Source organism: Dermacentor variabilis, chromosome 1 (assembly GCF_050947875.1).
Source record: "Dermacentor variabilis isolate Ectoservices chromosome 1, ASM5094787v1, whole genome shotgun sequence".
Classification (NCBI taxonomy): Eukaryota; Metazoa; Arthropoda; class Arachnida; order Ixodida; family Ixodidae; genus Dermacentor; species Dermacentor variabilis.
This window is the reverse complement of record NC_134568.1, coordinates 288,494,738-288,516,458: the sequence shown is the minus strand read 5'-3', so window position 1 is coordinate 288,516,458 and position 21,721 is coordinate 288,494,738. Positions and strand designations below refer to the sequence as shown.

The window sequence follows — 21,721 nt, the reverse complement described above, 5'->3', positions numbered from 1 at the left end:
TAAATGAAATAAAATAAATTATGGGTTTTACTTGCCAATACGAGCATCCGATTGCGAGACATGCCGTACTGGGTGCTCTTGAATAATTCTGACAACCTAGGGTTCTTTAGCGTGCACCCAGTGACCGGTACACGAGCGTTCTTTTTTTTTTTTTTTTTGATTCCGCACTCTTCGGAGTGCCACCGAGGCCGCCGGGCTCGAACCCGCGACCTTGCCACTGGTCTATATAGCCACTGGTCTACACCGCGGCGGGTGAAAAGCGATGTTGAAGGCATCGACTGCATCAATGCCAACGAGGACTTCGCAACAACAACGCCATATCACTTTATTTTTAATGAGGTAACCCACAGAATGCAGAACATCTAAGCGTTCTTATAGCAGCGAGGCAAGTTTATAGGAAAACAACAAAAATTCACAGGGTCTCTTATGTTATCTCTAAGACGACTTGAAGGTGTAAAGCGCAAGGGCCGGTGCATTAAAGACGGGCACATGACGTACACAACCCCCCTGAATTCGCTTAGTCTGCTTCGCTTGGTCATTAATGAAGGAACTAATTATTGAAGGAAACCTGTTACTAATACCATTACAAGAATGGGCTAACCAAAATTATTTAAGAATAAAGGTCCCGAAGGCCAAATCAGTATTTTTTGCACAAGGACAAAGGTGTTACCATAAGTAATTCTCTATTAATAGACGAATCTCCAGTGGATATCGTACCAAGCTTTGAAACATTAGGAATAGTTTTTCATCAAAATATGCTATGGAATGCATATATTGACACCGTGAAAGCTAAGCTGTTGCAGTTGGTTGGACTAATTTCGCGAAACCGCAGTGTCATACTACGTAGCATGATGAAAATTATTTATAACACCTTGTTTCTATCTAGGTTACATTATTGCGATGAGGACGACACAAGTTAACCTCCAGAAATTACACGTATTGCAAGAACGTTTTTTACGAGCTGTAGAGGGTGTTTCCAATTACACCCACACTTCTTTGTTCCGCAAATACGATGTTATACAAGTCACTAGGATCTATGATTATAGAGTTTGTAAAACTTATAATCATAGATCATAGATGTAAACGTCCTCCTTTCTGCGGCAACTGGCTTATCTGGCAGAAAACAAAGCCGTGTATCCCACAAGAAATAATAAACCTTGAAAAATGCGAACATACAAAACAACATACGGCCAACAAACATTACAAAACAAGTTACCCAGACAACTAAACACATTACACAGAAACAAGCTCACGTTAGAGAGCATAACTTTTGAAGAATTACGCATTTTTTTCAAACCCCCTAATACCTTTGTCTCGTGCCACTCCAACTGTCTGTAAATGTGACATTAATTTTTTTTGACGCAGTGTAAACCGTATTTCTTTTTTTTTCCTTCATAAACTTGTGGCAATTCAATATGTACTTTCGCATTGTGAGGTTCTGTGAGTTTCACTATGATTAATGTATTTGGAATCACGCAGCTGTGCAGCCGTTATCTTGTGGGGGGCCTGTGGCTTCGTCAAGCTATGTAGGCAGCTTTTTCCTCTGGTCTCCAGCATCATGTGTTTGATGTGAATAAACTTATTATTATTATTATTATTATTATTATTATTATTATTATTATTATTATTATTATTATTATTATTCCTCTTAATTCACTTAGTCATACCTCTTAATTCAAAAGGTCGAGGATTCGACTCCCACCAATGGTCCTGGATTCAAGTGCCTTAATGAACTCTATCTTAATTACCTGTGTATTAATTAACTCCGTCTTAATTACCACCAAAGGTCGCGGGTTCGACTCCCACCGATGGAGTCGGACGCGCGGGCCAGATGTCCGTCACTGCTCACCGCAGTGGCGGCAGCAGCCACAGGTGAGAAGAGGCCTCGCCTCTCCTCCGAATCCCGCCGCAGGAGGAGCAGCGGCGAAGCTAGCGGGAGCCCAGTTGCCAAGATCATCCGCGGGGCGTCGCCCGCGTCGCTTATTTGAGCCCCTCGCATCGCGGCATCGGCGCAAAGACCGCGCTGACTGCGAAGCAGCCCCCCATCGGGTCCGGCGGCGTTCACGTGGCTCCCCGCCAGCGAGCGGCCGTGCAACTTGTGCTCCCCCCTTCTCCCGTGTGTGCGCGCATGGACTGCGCCCCGACCGAGCGCCACTCCGTGCGAGACCATGCGGCCGGCGCTTCTGCTTCCCCTGCTGCTGGCAACCACCGCTGCGCTCGTCGCCGGATTTTCCAATCCGAATTTAAGAGGTGAGCGCAGGGATAGAAATAACACTTAGCTCCTTGGCAGTCGCCACAGCCCCGGCTTGACCCCGGCTGCGACCGGCGCCCAGACGCCAGCTGACACCCCCGCTTTTATCGCGCCCGCGTCGTCTGCTACGGCCGCCCGAAACAACCGAAACTGGCCAATATTCTCGCGATTATTTACCGCAAGGCGCGAGGCCACTTACCCCGTGCGTCGCGGTCGAGCGTACCTGTGTCCCGGGTACGCAGCCAGTCGGCTTCGCTTGCCCAATCGACACCGGCGATTTCTTCTTTCTCGTTTTCCTTGCGCGCTGTCCGCGATCGGAGCGTGGCGACGATTCGCGTGCCACCGTCCGCGGTCCCTCAGAGCGAGCGCTTGTCAACAAACACAGGCGTCGGGGGCCCCGGAGATGTGGGCTGCTTTCCCCGCTCCTCGTGCCATCGCGATACCCCGCCGTCGTGTTGATGCTCGGCGCCGGCGTGGACGCGGCGGTCTTCTCGCACGCGCAATCTCGCCACCTAACTGGCCACTTCCCTGTTCGCGAGAACTTGATTTGCCGAACGGAGAGGGAGGAGCGAGCACGCGCGAACACCGAATAATGCTCAGACGAGCATTCTCGCAGCGCACACGGAACGAGCAAGTGGCGCAAAAAAAACAAAAAGAAAAAAACAAGCGCACTGATCACTTCGGGACGTTCTTGGCTCTGCCACGGGCCTCGGATCGACACTACGCTGCAGTAAATAAAATGGTCTGGTCAAAAGAAGATATATATATATATATATATATATATATATATATATATATATATATATATATATATATATATATATATATATATATATATATATATATATAGTCCAAATTAAGCATTGTCGGCGTTAGCTGAAACAGCACGTGCGCGTAGCAGTTTTCTTGATGAACCAGTGCGTTTTCCGATAACTAATCATTCACTTTGGATGATGTACGCGACAACTAACGTAGCATGCTGTCTATAGATGAAATAAGACAATGAGAGGGAAAACTTCCGCTTGCTGCGTATACCGAGACAGGCTACTGACGTCTGAGATCATTTCCTTTCGCTTTTTCGCGAGCCGTTTGTCAGCGCGCGTTATGGTATTTTGCGTGGAAGCTTGTGAAATTGGTGCCGTCTTGAAACTCGTACGGAAACAGGCTGACCCACGCTATCACCGGCGTGTTCATGCGTAAATGCAGAACTGTCTCCTTGTGTTCGTTTCGTCTCATTAGTTATTCGTTCCATTCGACGAAGCACTGCAAACGAAGGCGCAGAGGTGAGCTTGTGCGACACTCTGAAATGCGTACGATAAAAAATTGCAGCATATATTCTGCAATTTTTTATCGGAAGTACTGACACGAAATGCGCTTGCAAATGTATACGCGCGTAGGGATATATAAAGAAAAGAGGAAACTACGCGCTTCTACAGAGTCTTGTGTTAGAGTTAAGAGGGAAATGAATAGTTATAGCAGTGGTAGAAAGTAACAATACGTATGATCAGCTGTGATGCAAGTACTGCGAGTGCAGCGGGTCTATATATATATTCTGAAGAAAAGTTTGAACGTTGTAAGCGCTGGTTGCTCTCTCAATACTGCGATCTTTTATCTGGACTCCTCCTTGAAACAGTTTCTCTTATGTGAGAGGCTGACTGACATTTCGACAGAATTATATATCTTCCATACCGCTGTGGGGGCATTGAAGCGCTTTTAGTGTTGAATCTCGTAGAAGACGAGCTGGTCCCCTCTCCCCTATTTCTTTTTTTTTTCTATCACTCCTGGCGCACATAACTAAACAGCCGTCGGTGAGCAAGAAAACTTCAAATTGCACTTAGAGAACGCTGACAGAACAAATTTACGACTGGCAGATAAGCGAGGAAATGAGGGCACGAACTAATGTCTCAGAAGAACCGCAGGTGGGTTCGTCTTGCACACGAATTGTTTGGACACAGCCTGCAAATCGTTCTCGTGGCGAATTCGCGAAATTTTTTCTTTGTAAAAACTTTTCCAGCGGCGGTTCACCTTTGCTGGTAATATGTTCGCTACCGCCATTCTCCGGCGCCTGGTCGTACGAACTGATATAAAGTGTGCTTTGCGAATACTAAAACACATTTACGCATACTTTCAAATACCAACCTTGTTCGCATCAACGATTGTGCATCAATGCTTTATTTAATGTATATATATATCACAGAATGTACCTGTATGAAAAAAGTAGTTTCTCTTTGGTCCATACAGGTGAGTATCTATGTGAATTGTTATGCAAACGAGCGAGGAGCCTAATTCGGCAAACTATTTTTTTTTTCGTAAGAATTGTGCGTCCTTATCTGGTCGCCGTGGCTAATAACAGTTTGCGAACTATTGCACGAAATGATAGTGTACGAACTCTTTTGGGAATACAGGCCCAGGGCCCGCATTCGGGTGGGCGGCCCATGTCGCGATCACGAAGCTGCAATTACTGTACGTCTTTTTATAAGAACAAATGCTAGTCAACAGTGAGAGCGACTGTAGCCGGAAGCGACATCGGCTAGCAATGACAAAAAGCTGACAAACAGTCCGTATTCACGGCGTGAACTGCGTCTCCTGGTGTTTCGCAAGAACCTGCACCCTTATATCGCAACAGCGAACATATTGTTAAGGCGGCCTGCGAAAACTAAATTCTTTACGAAAAAAAAAAAAAAACTTCGTGAACAACAAGATTTTTGCTCGTAAAATCTGTTTGACATTGGCATCTGCTAATATTGTGTTCGCTATCCTCATTATCCGAAAATTATACTTACGGGAACACTCCAGGGTAAGAAACGCGTTTAAATAATTGTCCCAGGTGGCAGAAGCTTTCAATTCGTTGCAGATAGTTGTCATTGTCCAGTATCGTTCACTAAAGATATGATCGCCATTACGATTGACCAGCACTTGCTCTTAAGAACCCCTTAGGGTACAAACTATAATTTACAAACATGGCACCAAGACCCTGCCTCAGGGTTCGTATAAACAAAAAAGTTCCTGTGCTAGAACTTTCCGTAATAACAAATGCCAGTCAATCGTGATGTCGGGCATATTATTAGCAAACAGCCTTTAATAACGAAAAGCTTTGTAAATTTTGCCCCAGAAAAAATTCACTTAATTGCAACATGTTATCACAACTTCTCTAGGCCGGCGTTTGGGCGTCTGCCGATCACGGTAGGGATATGCATGGTAACAAAACAATCGCAGTGGCAATAGCCAATCGCGAACGCCACTGATGTAAGAGAAATTTCCTTAATACGCTCATATAAGGGATATTATTAAACTTTTGCGCGCACAAAGACAGGACGTCGAACGAAGAAGGACACACAGCATGACTTCGTTCGACGTCCTGTCTTTGCGCGCGCAAATGTTTAAGAAGAATCATGTACAACCAACTCGCTCAAAACGTAACGTTTTTGAACTACATATGAGGGAGCCTAATTCACAGAGCGCCTCGTTTGTAACAATTTTCTCATTGGCTGGACGCCGTTGTTATGTTCCCTCGTCACGATTGGCAGCCCGTATATTCGCATAGTAGTTCGACGCTGCAGCGATTGGTAAGAATAAGTGTCGCACAATCGTGATAACCAACATATTGTAGGCGAAGGCGGCTATACACGGTAATGAGTTCTGCCCTCTCTTACGCTAGAATCCTGCCAGCCAATCCTAATGTTGGGCGTACTATTATCGGAAGCGGCCGACCAATCACAAAGATCAACTTGCAAACGAAGGTCCGCATGCACGAAAAGTTCTTACGCTATAAATATTCGTAAGGCCATTTTACAGCCGATTAACCCTGATGCTAGAATATCATTAGCATAGGCGGCCAGCCAACGGTAACGGGCACTTGCGAACGACAAGCTTTGTGAATTCGGCACGAAACCTTTTGTGAATTCGACCCGATAAACGTCATAAATTCTTACCATGGACCCGATGGCCGCATTCACAAATATAGTTCGCAAAATAGTTCGTAAGAATGTTTTGTTATTGCGTGGTCACTCTAAGCAACATGTCCGCTATGATGATCGGCGGGTCCATGTTCCTATATGTATAAATACGAGAAAGTGTTTTGTGAATGCAGGCTCCTGGGTCGCATTGGCTGAATTCTCAGTTTTTCGTTCATTCGACCTGCCTTTATTGGCAGGCCGTCGTACCTAATATTATCGTCGCTATCACAAGTGAAAGGCTTAAGTTCTTGCCAACTGTTTTACCGTATGAACTGCTTCATGAATACTAAACTAGATGCCATATTAATAAAGTGCTTCGTTTGTGATAAACTCCTGCTATTATTTGGGACTTTTCGGTAATACGCACGTCACCATGAATGGCTATACGCTACCATGGTTCGTAGGAGCAGGCGCCGGTAAATCAACATATCGAATATTAGCGAAGGTGACCGGCCCACGACAAAGAGTTTTTATGAGCGAAAAATTTCGTTGACTTGGTCCCTGGGCGTCATCCAATCCTGATAGTTAACATGCTATTACCGAAAGTGGCTAGCGAATGGCGAATACTTCTTACTCACGAATATCACTTTTTATTTGAAAACGGGGGCCTAATTCAAAAACAATTTTGTTCCTAATAACTCTTTCGTAATGCACGGCAGTCTTTCCTTATATCAGGTTCGTCGTTATCGCAATTGCCCGGCGACGATGAGCCCTTGCGAACGTAATCCAGGGTAAATTTGGATCCCTGGGCCAATATATATATATATATATATATATATATATATATATATATATATATATATATATATATATATATATATTTGACCGGTCGCATTCAATAATACGCTTGCTATCCTGAGTACAGGCCACTTTCCTTATGAACCAACCTAGTGTAGTAACTCGTATTCACAAAGCAGTCCATACACTGCTACGCTTCTTAAGGACATTTTCCGACCAATTGTGACAGCGAACAAATTAATAGCGGACGCTCACCCGACGAATTACAAACAGCTCTTACGAACAAAGAGATTTATGAATTCGGTCACTGGGAGGTGTACACCTACTGGTGAGGCAATTACAACGCCTGCGGCCTTTCTCATCCGGCAATGGCCCTCCTCGTCTTTTTTTTTAATTTTGTTTGTTTTTGTTAATTCTTTTTGAACAATAAAACTTACTTTACTCGGGTAAGCAAGTAGGCTCCGTAAGAACGGGGTCTAGACATTCGTACTACCCAACGAGAACATGGCGAATGCGCCATCGTGACAGTTTGCACGAACGAAATCGCTGTTTGCCCCCACACCTCCCTCTCTCCCCTTTACTCCCTTCTCTTCATCTCATCGTTCCCGTTGAAAGCCCGTGCCCTTCAATTAATGTCCAACGACTCATTTCAGCGTTTCTGTAAAGTTGGCACATTTTTCCGATCATCCCCACTTTTCAGAACACAATGTATTCTCCCGCGGCGCGCAATCAGCTTTCGCTCGCACTTTCGATTCCTGGCCGAGCTCTTTTTCGAGATTCTCCCGAGGAAGGTGCACACCCATTGTTGAGCTTTTCTGTCGCGTTCTCAGGCTACGACGACAACCTGTTGCAGTTGGCGGAGGAGCCCCTTTTCGTAGAGTGCGCAGGAGGAACACCGGAAAAGAAGAAAAAAAAATGAAAGAAAAAAATAATAATTATGAGCGAAGCAAAGAGGAAAGCCCGGCATCCCTTCTCAGAAACAGCCTGAAAGAATTAGTATGCGTACAACAGGTTTGCCAATGTTACACGCAACCAGTTCGATAAATGTACAGCCGAGAAACGCGGAAGGCTGATACTCTAACTTCGGGGCGTGCACTGGTTGTGAGCTTGACCGCGACTAATCTGCACACAGTCGGGATTTTTACTGTGCTCGGGCGCGCTTGCCGTAATCTTGAGCGCGTGCCAGACTGGCGTGGGGTCGCGCACGCCGCGCCGCTGTTCCGAGGAAGCTCCGGATCCGGCTCGAACGCAGGCGGGCCGAAAAAAATTTGATGGGCTGTCGATCGCACGTCGGTCCACCGCGAAGAGCTGCAGAGTGCTCGAGGCGGCAGACACGCGCAGAGCTGACTGGACCGAGGGTGCGTGTTTCCTCATTGGAGACGCAGAACCAATACTCTTTTTTTTTTCTTTCTATAAGCGAGACCCCCCTCCTCCCCGTGGAAGTAAACCGGTATCTCCACTGCGCCCTATTTAACACGTACGCCGTTCGGACTATAGGTGTTGAAACTGGGGGCAGTTTTAGTGGCACTGAGTGTTTGGAGACGTGCTTCTCTTTAGATAGCGGGCTCGCTCGTGGAGACCGCGCACTTGAAATCAGGAAAGGCGAAATGAAGGAGTAAGACCAATAACGGCGAATAAAGGACGCGCTCGTCGAAGTAGCGGAAAGCGACAGAAAAATATTAAGTTTTGCAGCATGTAGGAAGGAAGACGTGTACTTGAAGAGAGTCGCATGCATAGATGCTCTTCCTACCAGCACTGTCTGTCTAAAATATAAAAAAAATCTAGCACCACCCTTCAAGAAAAATAAAAGAAAAAAAAGATGGAGAAACAAGAAAGACGACGAGAGGGAGCCTCGCCATCTGTTTACTTTAAGCTGCGTTTTTCTTCAACTATAAACCGACACTGGTCCAACAAGAAGTGCTGCTAAGCTAATAAAAAAGTCCATGATTTGTTTCTGTTTTATTTTTTTCTTTTTGTGTGCTTGAGCTATGCACTGTAGTTAACCTCCCAGTGCAACACAGGGAATGAAGTATGCGTTCAAAGTTAACGTTGTGTTTACGTTAGCTTACTGCGTCCTTAAAAAATATCACTGGTATTGAAGTACGCAGTATATTTATTTATTTATTTATTTATTTATTTATTTACTTATTTATTTATTTATTTATTTATTTATTTATTTATTTATTTATTTATTGAAATTATTGAGTTACGGTGCGCAAGGCTTTGCGAGGCAGCTCCGTTGCACGTCCTCAACTAAGTCGTCTTAGTGAAACAAAGCGGCAAAAATCAGGTTCTTGATTACGACTGATGCGCCATGTTGATTTCGACGACTTTGTACACAACGCGCCAGAGATAGCACCATGAACTAAAATACCTGGAAAACGCTGACGGAAGTTCATAATATCCACCACTTCGGCTCGACTGCCTTGCTCATGCACGGCGCACCAAATCATCCTGGCTGATAACGTTTGACTGTAATCTCAACAAGAATTTTCTAACCTGACTCCGGTCTAATGGCGCTGCCTGGACAAGACGTCTCCTCTCTTTTACAGAGGGTAGAGTGTATCAACCAGATCTTACCAATTGCATGAAGCACGCTTCAGAGGTGTTGTACATTCAAGATTATGCTATTAGGTTCTTGCTTGTAGCTCCAGCCATCACGAAGCTGCGACCGATTTGTGCTGATTGTAGCCTGAAATTCGGTTATTTGGAGCCTCAGCTCAAACAAGGCACGAACGAAAGACGCTGAAAGAACACAAAGAAAAGCTCGTTTGTGTTTTCTAGCCCCGGTCTTGTTTATCGCTGGAGATTGCGAGCCTGATCATCGCTTTATTTTTCTTGACAGCTTTCATCAAGTTTCCATCAGTAATTGTATACACGTTTTTAAGCCAAATGTTAACAGTTCTTATCATCGCTTCGCGCCTGTTGTTGCGGGTATAAATGCGAGCCCAACACGCATATCCCATAGTTTCCGAACTGCTTGTTTTGTGTTACGGCGGCGCGCTTTAGTGAGAGCGCCTTTGAGTGTTCGGAGACCTTGCTGCACTGTTTGCGGCTTGTGATGTCGGTGTTTATAGCTTCGTTTCGCACACTTAACGTTTGCCGTGGCAACACTCGCGGCGCGTATGACGTCTTGCCACCGGTAGAGCGTCGAGAAAAATCTCGAAAAACTCCCCGCGTAGCTGTAGGCCAGACACTTGACTTTGGACGCGAATCCTTTTATCTGCAACGAAAGAAAGAAAAAAGAAGGGGGGGAATCTAAGAGGCCGACGTCGAGATACACGGTCCGGTTGACACGCATGTCCGAGGTTTCTCTAGGACTCTCGACGCTGGCTTGCTCTCAAGACGTGTGAGAAATAAATAAATACGAAGCACCCCGCAATACGTGGTTCTTTTACCTGTAGAGATCGCACGTATACCGGCGAGCAATAGAGGTGGGAGCGGGGAGGGGGCGAGGGGGGGGGGAAACACCAGCTTTATCTTCGAGCAACGATCAATTTCGTGTCGAGCGTACAAGTATATAACTGACACGGGAATGTTTAGGGAGCATGACCTTCCCGCTGACCATTCAGTATGGCAAAATACTTTTGCGCTAGGCATACATGTCGTATGAACTTCTTAATGAAAATTAGTGTCCAATTTGCTCAAGGGTGTACCTGCATGTAACTTAGTGGCAGACGTTCAAATATGCTTGAAAAGCTTACGAGATGTAACATATATTACAGTCGACTGATGTGATGCATAAAGCGATTTATTTATTTATTTATTTATTTATTTATTTATTTATTTATTTATTTACTTACTTATTTATTTATTTATTTATTAGCGCTGTATGTATATACGGGCTTGTGTAGGAGGGTGCATACATGAATATAAACCTAGCGTGAAATAGCGTCAGCTGAAGACGAGCGTATGACTATAAAAATTGAAGAAGGCAACAGCAGCACCCGCTTCCATTCTCACCCACCCCCAGAATAAAATAAGAAAGGAATAAAACTAAATGTATTACGTGAAAAAACACATGCGGAAAGAATAATAAAACGCTGGAGTCGGTGACACGTACAGTGTGGTGAAACTGCATTATGAATACACTCAATCAATGAAAATAATGGCGAGTAACACAATGAAAGAAAGGGGAAGTATAGACCGTAACCGGCCAAGTTAGCGCAGTACAAGACAAAGAAAAAAATCGCTGTTCTGCCAGCGACTCCGAGACGATTAAAGTTTCTATAGAACTGAATTTACAGAATGCGTATGCACAATTTTCTTTCGTAATCCAGTCGACATTTCTACTGCAAAAGGGTAAAAAAGAGCACCTGAATGTATTGCTTCGTCACGAAAACAAGCTAAGGCCTTCAGCGGTGTTTGTCCTAGTTCACACACAACAGAGAGCAACTTTTCGTTTCCGCAAACATTTACAAAAATGTGGCAAATAATTAATAAAGAACATTCAAGGAAACCACCTACCACCTGCAATTAACAGCGTTGTTATGTGCGCTTGAAAACAGTTCGCCTGCCACGTCTTGAATAATAGGAGTACACAAACCTCACTGGTCATCAAGCTTATCGAATGACGTCATTGATGTGACGCAGAATGAGGCAACAAGTTAATGTTCGAGCCGCTATACAACCTTACTGATACTTGAAAAGGGAACAGCATGTGCCATATGTATATTTGTGTACGAACCAAGCTAGCAGTAAAGTGTTTATGGCTGAAGAGGCAGCTTTAGCTTGGGCCCAACTCCGACGCGGCCTATTCAAACATATGTAAAACGCAGAAACGCTTTTATGAAATAAGCCCTAGACCGATTTTAATGAAGTTTGTTGCATTTTAGAGAGAAAGTTGAATTCTAGTGACTGTTGCAAGCGGAATTCCGCTTTAGGGCCTGAATTTCGTTAAAAGATCTTTTTTTAATTCAAAACTTTGAAAAAATATAAGCACGAAGTTGACAAATTAATAGCTCTGCATCAAGAATTGATATCGCGTTTATGTAAACGGCATACGTTAAATCATTCAAAGCGGACAAATTCGACACGTCAATTTATGTCTTACGTGAATTCGTTGCGTTCTGTACACGGGTTCTGCAAAAGCTGTATTTACATGTTGCTAGTTTTTTTTTTTTTAGATTCATGTGTAACATATCAATTTTGTCCACTTTAGATGTACTATTAGATGCGATTTACCGAATTGTGATATCATTTTTCGACACAGAGTTACAAAGTTGTAAACTTGATAGTTTCGTTTTCTGAAAATTTCCGATCTTTGTGAATTTTTAATAAAGATTGACGAGGGAAATCAAAAATTCAGAACAAGCAGTCACCACATTTTAAGTTTTTATTTTAAATACAACAAACCCAGTCAAATTCCGTGCAGTGGTTGCCTAGAAAAAAGAATTCTCCTTCTACAAGCATTTAGATAGGAGCACCCGGGCTAAAGCTTGCTCTTAAATGATGTATTTAACATATCAAATCAAAGGTTCACTTACACATGTAGCTTCATCATGAAGCAGTATCTGGACTCGTGTGCGTCTCATGAAATGACACACACACACACACACACGCACACACACAGCCATCCCTTTGTCAACCCTTTCACGTTCGCGCACTCTGTCCCTAGACGAGTTCACACTTCGAATGAAAATGAGAGGAAGGAGCGAACGTAAATCGAAACGAAAACTTCAGTCGATCTTCCTACTTTTATCGAGAGCGCGCAGCGACGAGCATAACGGGCTCGCACAAACGCACACGTCCGCGGGACGGCGACAACCTTTATCGGAATAAACGACCTCACGTAGCGTTACAGGCCAGCCCAATAATTGGGTGGCCCATGTAACCCGAGAATTAATTCGGCTCTCCCGGGTTTCGTCGACGCTTTGCAAGCCCGCCCCCTTCCCCGCGTCCTCACTCTCGGATTCCTGCGGGCCCTAATATCGCGCCGCCCGCCGCCGAGCCGACCTGACCTCCGGCCCGGCGGCCCACAGCGCGCCCCGCGAGGCAGTGGCTCGCGAGGATTACCGCGATTGGGATCAATGGACTTGGACGAAAAATGGTTGCCTGCCTCCCCCTCTTCTTTGCCTTTCGCTTTTCATTCCTCGGGCTCGGTTACGGTCATGTCGCCGACTCAATGCCTGCTCCGCAATCCGCGCTCACGTGTTTCTCTTCTATCCCCGTCGTTGCGGAACTTTCTGTTCGGTCCTCTCTTCGCCGGAAGGGAACCGCACTCCTCGGTCAATTTGGCTTGACGACGAAGCCCAGTGTAGCCAATGTGCGTGAGCTGAGAGAAAAGCGGTCCCGAGGAGCGGAATGATTTGTTTTCTTTCTTTTTTTTTCTTATTTGGCATTCTTTCCTGGTACCGTTGAAATTGCTTTCTTTATTTCTCTTATTCTTGTCTCCAGACAGTTAGAAGGCATCTGTGGCATTACAACACGGAAAGATCCGGTTTCGTTCTATTAGAACAGCTATCCCACTCACTGCGGTGGCTCGATCTGTATAGTTCGCAAACATTTCCGCGTGTTAATTTTTATCTCTCTGAAGCCATATCACTAAAGATTTGCATAAATAGCTAAGGTAATAAAAAGTAGCTTTATCAAATTAGAGGTGCAAAATGGCATTCGCAGAAGATAAGTAGGCACCTATTTGCATTTAGTCCCGTCGGTAATCTTGATGTCGCTGTATACCTATACGACTATACTGACGCTTGGTTCCAAGGCAGAGGGGTAAGGGAAATAGAAGAAAGAAAATGTAAAAAAAGAGACTTGGCAAGACTCCACATTCACCCTTCATATCCGGATTCTGCGCGAAGCACGCCTTTTCAAGAACAGTCAGTGTGCACGATGTCCTCTGTGCTGCCATGTGCGCTTGTTTAGCCGAAGCAGGAGAGTGCCGCTTACGGGTGTTCAGTATAGTACGCTCAATGTAACTAGCCGTAACAGATGCATGCAGATAATGAAAATATTTTCTCAAAGACGTACATAAACGCAAGTAAATCATCGAGGCTAAATGGGAGGAGGGGTTAAAGGGTATAGGCATTGATAAGTATTCCATCAGCATAAATTCAAATGCGAACAAGAACAAGCTGATCGGAAACCCTATCGTGCGTAATCGTATGCAAGTTCGAGACGCAATCACTCCGTGGACGGTTTGTAAAAGTGGTGGGTGCAGTCCCCAGACGTACGTTTCTGAGCCTAAATTAAGCTACCATTACAGATGCCAGTCGAACCAGGAAACGCGACAATACGCTGTGGTCCTTTCGGCTTGTTCGGGTTTAAATATTGAAGTATGTTCGAAGTTTGAAGATTCTAGTTTATTTTCAGGCAACTAGCAAAAGAGTGTACCTAGGGGACTGGCGAAAAGGCAGAAAAGCATGACGGGGCGCCTGCCCCCCGAAAACCCAAATTCACCGCCAAAGTGAAGTCTTCGTGAAAAATTTATGCTGATAGTACTTATGAGCTTCTTACTACGTATTCTGAAACTAACTTAGCTTGGAAAAGTGGGGAACGCCTTGAGCTTTGTATACGAATCGGAGGGACATTCATCTTGCCGTGCTATGCCAGCAAGTGCTCCAGCGCGGCGCCTTTTCTACAGCCTTTGGTCACGTTACCGCACGTCGGAGGAAAGCGGCTGGGGGTAGAGTACTGTTTTCTAAAGTTCAGTGCCCTTTCTTGAACACAGCATGGTGGCGCGTAGCGAGCGAACATCCTCCTCCGAACCACTGTTGGACAATTTCGGGAACTAATGTCGCCAAGTCACAGTAGTTCTTACAGGTCGTGCACACTCCACGGCATCTCTAATGTGGCGATTCATTTCGCTCGATTCTACTCCTTTCTTTTTTTCCTTTATTTTTTTTGTCATCCACCGCACACGACCGGAACTTCCTGATGACTACATGTAGGTGAAGTGCCGCACAGACCACTGAGGAAGCTGGAAAAGAAAGAATAACTGTAATAGAACCTTCACGTTACCCCGGTCCATTTTATTCTCTGCGCCACGAAAAGTAAAAACGTAATAATTCATCGCAAGACTGCCTTCGAGCTCACGTGGAGAAAACTGTCGCAAATATAAATTGGAAAGAAAACATATCTCTCCTACATGATTGGCGAAGATCCGGGCAATCAGGGTGTGATTCAGTGGTGCGCGAGCAAGAGTCGATGAAAGCAGTATACGGTCGATGTGTACGGGCGGATATTCTTTTTTCTTTTCTTTTTTCAATGAAGATCTCGTTTGCAATATTCTGATGCGAATTGCTGCCATGGGCTTCAAAGCTTGCCGACCACGCACTTTATTGTCGATAGAGCGCAATATATTATTAATGCGAAGCTATATTTGCCCACGCTCTCCCGGGTTTTGCGTAGATGCTGGGGGCCGTAGGGTCAGCAAGAGAAGATTAAAAGACTTAACAGAACACACCAAATCAACAGGGGTCAGCAATCCGCGACAGTGACGTCGCAAGAGACATGAAAAAATAGAATTCTCAGAATTTACTAACAGAAACGAACATACTACAAAAAGTCCATTCTGCACACGAACAACAGCTTGAAGGACACTCCACGAATAAAGTAGCCACGGGCACAAACAGAAGTTTCAAGGTTCATCAACAAAGAAAACGGTCGCGAATACAAAAAAAAAATTGTGTACGATACACAGGTCAACTAATATTGCGTCTCGGCTGAAATATTTGCGTATATATTTACGAGGCCTATATGTGCCCCAAATGCTATTGTCATGTAGGCTGCATAGCAGAGTGTGGGTGTAAGTCAGTTGGTGATTCATGACTTGGGAAGTTACCGCAAGACCGCTTCGTGTTGTCCCTTTCTTCGTATCGTGTGTTCCTTGCGGTAACTTTCTAGATCATCTATGCTGATCGACAAAGAAGTGCGAGTACGCGCCCCTCTTTTTCGCGTAAGTAAAGCATTAAAAATGTTTTGAAACGCGAACTTGGTCGATGTGTGTGTGTGGGATAAACCGCACACACCTATTAATAGAAATGCGTATTATATTCCTGCAGGCGCTTCGATTACCTTCATAATCTATGATTTAAGCATTCGGAATTTGCCACTGGGTGTGGGCCCGTTCTCGGCCAGTTCTACTGAGTAGGTGTGTTCCACTGCGACAGAAGAGGTACAGAGGCCTTCACTGTATTCACGTGTATATGGAAATGGGACGCACAAATTCGCTATGATCAACAGCTTCTTTCGTTGATTTACGCATAACTCTTACTTATTAAAAAAAATTCATTCCACACCTTTGATTTCTTATTTTTATTATTTTGCTCATTTTGTCTACTACTATATTCACCCGCCGCAGAGCGCGAGAGAGATAAACGGTGTGGGAAAGGTATAAGGAGTTAACCCGGAGAGATTCTGGTTTGCTGTGCCGCAATGGCGGTGGGTAAGGGGAAATTAAATACGGAGAGAATAGCGGAGAGGAAAAGCAAATGCACGAGAAATACTATAGAACATTTTGGGAGCGTCCGTCAGAATTACGCATAGTCTCTCCAATGGGCCACTCGAACGCAAAAATTTCAAGTGTGCCTTGACCGACATGTGTTGTTGCTACTGCATAGGCCGGCGTTCCAGGACTGTCTGCTCCGAAAACGGCCGATCGCCAAGACGCATCAGTGCGGTCGCGAGTAATTGGCCGTGTGCGCTGTATCGGGGACAACGGCAAAGAACTTGTTCGATAGTTTCGTCACTGCCACGGTGGCCACACGCAGCACTATCTTCTCTTTTTGATGCGGAAAGCAAAGGGTTTTGTAGAAGCGGCGCCAAGCCACAGTCGGTAAATTACCGTCTCAGGTCGGTATAGTCTATGTGGATGACAAAGTCGAATACACGGATCCAGCCGATGCAGACGTGTGTGCTGGAAACTAGATGTGTTCCGCAACGATCGTGTGACATCACTTGCAAGCACTCGCAGTTTCGCTGCTGCATCTGTTGCTGACAGCGGGATTGGTTCCTGCACACCGTCTTCATGAGCAAGTCGAGCAGCTTCATCGGCCTGTTCGTTTCCCAGTGAAATGTGACGTCGTGTCCTTGCTTGACGAGGCCATGAATGAGCTCTCTGATTTCTAGAACTAGTTGTTAGTAGGATCAACAGCGTAAGGCAGAAAGCAAGCAAGGTAGAGCTGCATTGGAGTCACTTAAAACGCTCCATTTATGAGGTGCTTACTCTCGAATTATGCAAGTGCGCTACGAAGAGCAGCAAGCTCCACGACTGTTAATGTCGTCTGGTGCGACGTCTTCAACTTCAAGGGGGTGACTTTCGCACGAAAGGTCACTGATCCTGCAGAACTGTCCATGGTTGTCGAACCATCAGTGTATGATCGTTATATTTTTCGTACAGCGAGTGCGGCGAAAGCTGTAGATGAGAGTTGTGCCTTCGTTCGAATTCCTGGTACTGGCAGTTGAACTTGTGGCTGAGCCAAGCAGCAAGGAAGAGACAGAACTCCTTCTAGCCAGAATTCACATTGTTATGGAAACGCTCAAAGCACACGTCCGGCACCTTTATCCCGTCCCTTCCACTATCTAGCCTCGCTGCCAGAAGACCGACCACGCGCCTCTTTTTGTCAGATAATGCTGCCATATCATGGATATCCTCGACCCACACTGAATATGTGCTCCGCGCGAGCAGGAGAAGGTTGTTACGGCTCAAATCGGCGTTATGTGAGCTTAAGGTCGTTGCGTCTACGTTATGGCACTCAAGCGGATCACGCGTTTGCACGAGGTATCAACGCAATCAAGCGTCACCTTTACGTTTTATGCTTTACCATTCATAGAAATATTCTCACTATTCTACATAGACCATCTTCGCAGTAAGAAGAATCACCCATGAAATCATGTCATGACAATTCACATCTTGTTCACCGAATGTCTCAAATGTTCATGACCAACTGACTCAAAATTTACTTTAACTGATACTAAACATCCTTATAATGCTATGCAAAAACTTGAAAACACACGTTGAAAGGTGACCATACTAGTCTTTACGTAGCATATTATAGCCATCACCAATAAAGCTTCGCTTCAGATATATTCCGAAATGTGCATTATATATAGATCTGCACATTTCTTTTTTTTCTTCTAATTCCTGCGGGTGTTTATGACAGCATTATGAGTACGCCGAGTCGAAAGATTTAGCGTTGTTTAAAGCAGTAGAAGGCACACGGACTTTAGACTAGGTAAAATAATGTAAAACAAACAAGTTTCGCACTTATTTGTGTCGGTCCTGAGGTCCACAAGGTTCGGTTTTTGCCACCTATTCGTTATATCAGTAGTTCATTTAAGGTGTAGTGTTTAGGGTGACAAATCTGATATAGCTTGCCTCGGGTCTTCCGCGCACCTGTCGTTCTTTTAATCTTACGTTCCAGAACAAAAGAGACTGATAGGAGGCTTTTGCCATAGGGTAGTGTAACCGGAAAGGCCAGAAATGAACCAACGTCGGTGACTCAGTTCTCCGTTGGCGCCCTACCCATATTAGTCTGTTCAAAAGCGAAGAGCCCCTTGACCACAATTCTTTTTTTTATGGCCGCAATAATTTCAGTAGCTAACCTTCTAAGCCGACGCGCTATGCAGGCCGTGATGGTTTTCACGCGAAAACGAAGGACCCTATACGTATATAGCGTCGGGTTAAATATGCTTACGGTATACCAGCGCAGCAAAGAAAGAAAGAAAGAAAGAAAGAAAGAAAGAAAGAAAGAAAGAAAGAAAGAAAGAAAGAAAGAAAGAAAAAATGGGACAAACGCAATAGCTGATCTTCACGTATCTATGGAACTTATACTGCGACGTTCACCTTATGTATAACGATGCAGTTGATCTCTCCCAGAACCAGTTAATTAAGACCAAAACAGAAAGCATGAATCGCGCAAATAATACGTCATCAGTGGGTTCCGTAGGTAAAACAAGCCCGAGCAGGCGAAAAAAGAAAAGAGAAAAAGAATAAGACAAGAAAAAGAACAACACCCATCTGAGAAAACATCAAAGAAATGCAAGCGATCGCATCTGCCGAGAAATCACGATCAACTCACACGAGTAGAGCTATTTGTCAGATTTTGTCTTCATCCCACCTTGTTCCGTGCGCGGGTATGCGGATATGTTCAAAATGATGTGTTTCCCAACTCGCCCAAACCGCCACAAGCTCTCCAACCTCGTCGAACATATTTTGCCGTCCTCGACAATCGGCACTCACGTCGGTGACCCTGCACAGAGCGCTCAACATCGCATCCCCCTTTGCTTAGGTTTTCGGCAGTGCAATGACAAAGAGTTTCAGTTCTTTTATTTTATTTTTTATTTTCTCTGTTACCCAAAATCTTTGAAACCTCGGCCGAAGACCTTCTTCGGCACTTGCGCAGGCCTGCTCTAAGCGCGCGTACAGGCACGCCTGAATGGGTGCTATCTCGCGTTATCTCTCCACGTATGACGCACCCGACACCGGAATCCGCGTACGGGCTCCAATTTCGCATAGTACATCTGCGATTACGGACAGAAGGAAACGACTCATGCAAGCTCTTTCAATAGCTTGCTCACATCTTCTTGAAAACACTCGAGAGGGTAAATATTCCTTGTTTCTTCGTTTCTTGTGCACCGGAGCGCGGTTGCAATACCGACATGTACCTGAAGATCTTTTTTTTTTTTCTATCTGCACCTATCGTGTTAAGCTACACTACGTTAAACTACACTAGACAAATCGTTGCATGGGTGTGTGGGCTACATGTAAGCTTTTTCTTTTCTTTTTGTTTGTGAGTGAGTGAGTGAGTGAGTGAGTGAGTGAGTGAGTGAGTGAGTGAGTGAGTGAGTGAGTGAGTGAGTGAGTGAGTGAGTGAGTGAGTGAGTGAGTGAGTGAGTGAGTGAGTGAGTGAGTGAGTGAGTGAGTGAGTGCCGTTGTGCGCTCATTCCGTGCGCTTTCAAATCTATACGTTCCAACAATGAAACGAGCACGCTGCAGCGAACCATGGCCGCCTTTGCCACATGCCATCTGGGCACTATCGAAGCCGTACGCGCGGGAAGCAGCCATGTGGCATGAAGTGGTAATGGTGGCGATGTGCTAAAGCATGTAACCGAACCCACTGGTCATTCGTTGAAAGGGCTCCATTTACGTATAGTATGTAGGCTTCGAGATATCATTTTTTGATCCTGTGAAATCTCCGTGGACGTAAAATACTTGTCTTTCAAAAATATGGCGAGATACACCGACTCTTCGTCGTGCAAGCGCTCGTCCTTGCGTCTTCTTTAAGTGTCCCCGTTTGTGTAGCGCAAAGTTTCACGTTGAATCAATTCCAACTATGCCAAATCGCAGTGATGCTTCATCGTGCGTCTCTTTCGTATGAAACTTTCTAATGACAGCGTTGGCTTTGACATGCAGCCCACATCGCTCCCACCCTACTCCAATCACGTTTCTTTTCTTAAATGATCAATTTATAATTTCGGATGCAGAATCGAGTAGAGCCCGGAAATCGAGATAAAACTTAGTGGGCGCATCACGTAGGCTGGCAGAAGGATGATTTACGTATATGCATGCGCGCCAGGAACACTGGTAACCTCCTATCTCGTAGGTTGCGCTGCCCTGTGGAACTGAGCTGTTTGTATCTTACTTTGAACGGATGTATTATTCCTTGAAATAGCGTATTAATTAAATATAGATTGATTGATTGATTGATTGATTGATTGATTGATTGATTGATTGATTGATTGATTGATTGATTGATTGATTGATTGATTGATTGATTGATTGATTGATTGATTGATTGATTGATTGATTGGAACCTCGATCCATATTAGGTACTAGCTATACATGGAGCAATGGGAACATTTTGTAACCATAGAAGCGCGTGCTAGACTAAAGATAATCGTGGTGGGGATTAACAAAGGCATTCGTTAAAAGAATTGTTGAGGCTTATTCCAAGTTTGTGGTTGCAACGAGGGGATTGTTCCCTTTTTGAAGAATTGAAAGCATGTTTGCACAGACGTGCACACTTATGTCCAGAGCGCGCGATCGGTGCACAGCAAAGCAATAAAAGCTTTTTTTTTTTTCTTCTTTCGAATGCAAGATAATCAGTCCACCGTTGACCGATTACCTGTACTTAGCAAGGTGTGGCCAGTGCACAACTTCGTTTACAAAGGTCAAGTTTCTCTCTTCCCCGACTATAGACGTCGGAATATATACGGCGACTTGAACGTCAACACGGGGCTGGATAATAGAAGGATACTATCCCTTAAAACACATTCCGCTTGGACTGTTTACACTGTTCGTCATTGGCTAGAGGAACAACCAGCATATACGTGCGAATTTAATACAACCTGAGATGTGGACCTGCGCTACTATTTGCAGGGCTTGCTATGCATCAGGGCCAAAATTCAAAAAAGTTTTTTGTTCGTGTCAGTATGGGTACAAGATCCAGTATTCACAACAATTTTTTTTTTTTATGGAACTGTTCGGAAGATCACATGCCAGCCAATCGCGATTTTGCCAGGGCAGCCGACCAATTGCAAACACTTCTTACGAAGGAAAACCGTTGTGATTCGGCCCCGATGAAGTCAAAGCAGAGGGAAGCATCAAATAAAGCGAACAAAATAAAGGTTAATCACATTATCTGCACATAAGTAAGAGTCAGAGCTTGGCGCGGTGGAAGAGAGTGCTTCGAAATAATGTTGCATTTGTTGGCCAAGGCGAAGGCACTGCACTATATGGTCACCGGTGAGTCACAAGTGGGTCATTACCACCTATATATGATGAGGTCTACTAACTTTAAGTGCGTCCACTGCAAACAGCGGTGTTCCTGCG

General features: G+C 44.8%; 1 protein-coding gene across 2 annotated transcripts in view; it reads left to right on the top strand.

Annotated features, from left to right (window-relative positions):
* Positions 1-2,022: 2,022 nt before the first annotated feature.
* The window catches only part of cv-2 (crosveinless 2-secreting protein), a 240,559-nt gene continuing 220,860 nt past the window's right edge, over positions 2,023-21,721 (top strand). For both annotated transcript variants that reach the window (XM_075677740.1, XM_075677730.1), the window contains exon 1: positions 2,023-2,250. In XM_075677740.1, coding sequence (XP_075533855.1) covers positions 2,169-2,250 — 82 coding nt within the window. In that variant the 5' untranslated portion in view covers positions 2,023-2,168. The remainder of the gene's footprint in view (positions 2,251-21,721) is intronic.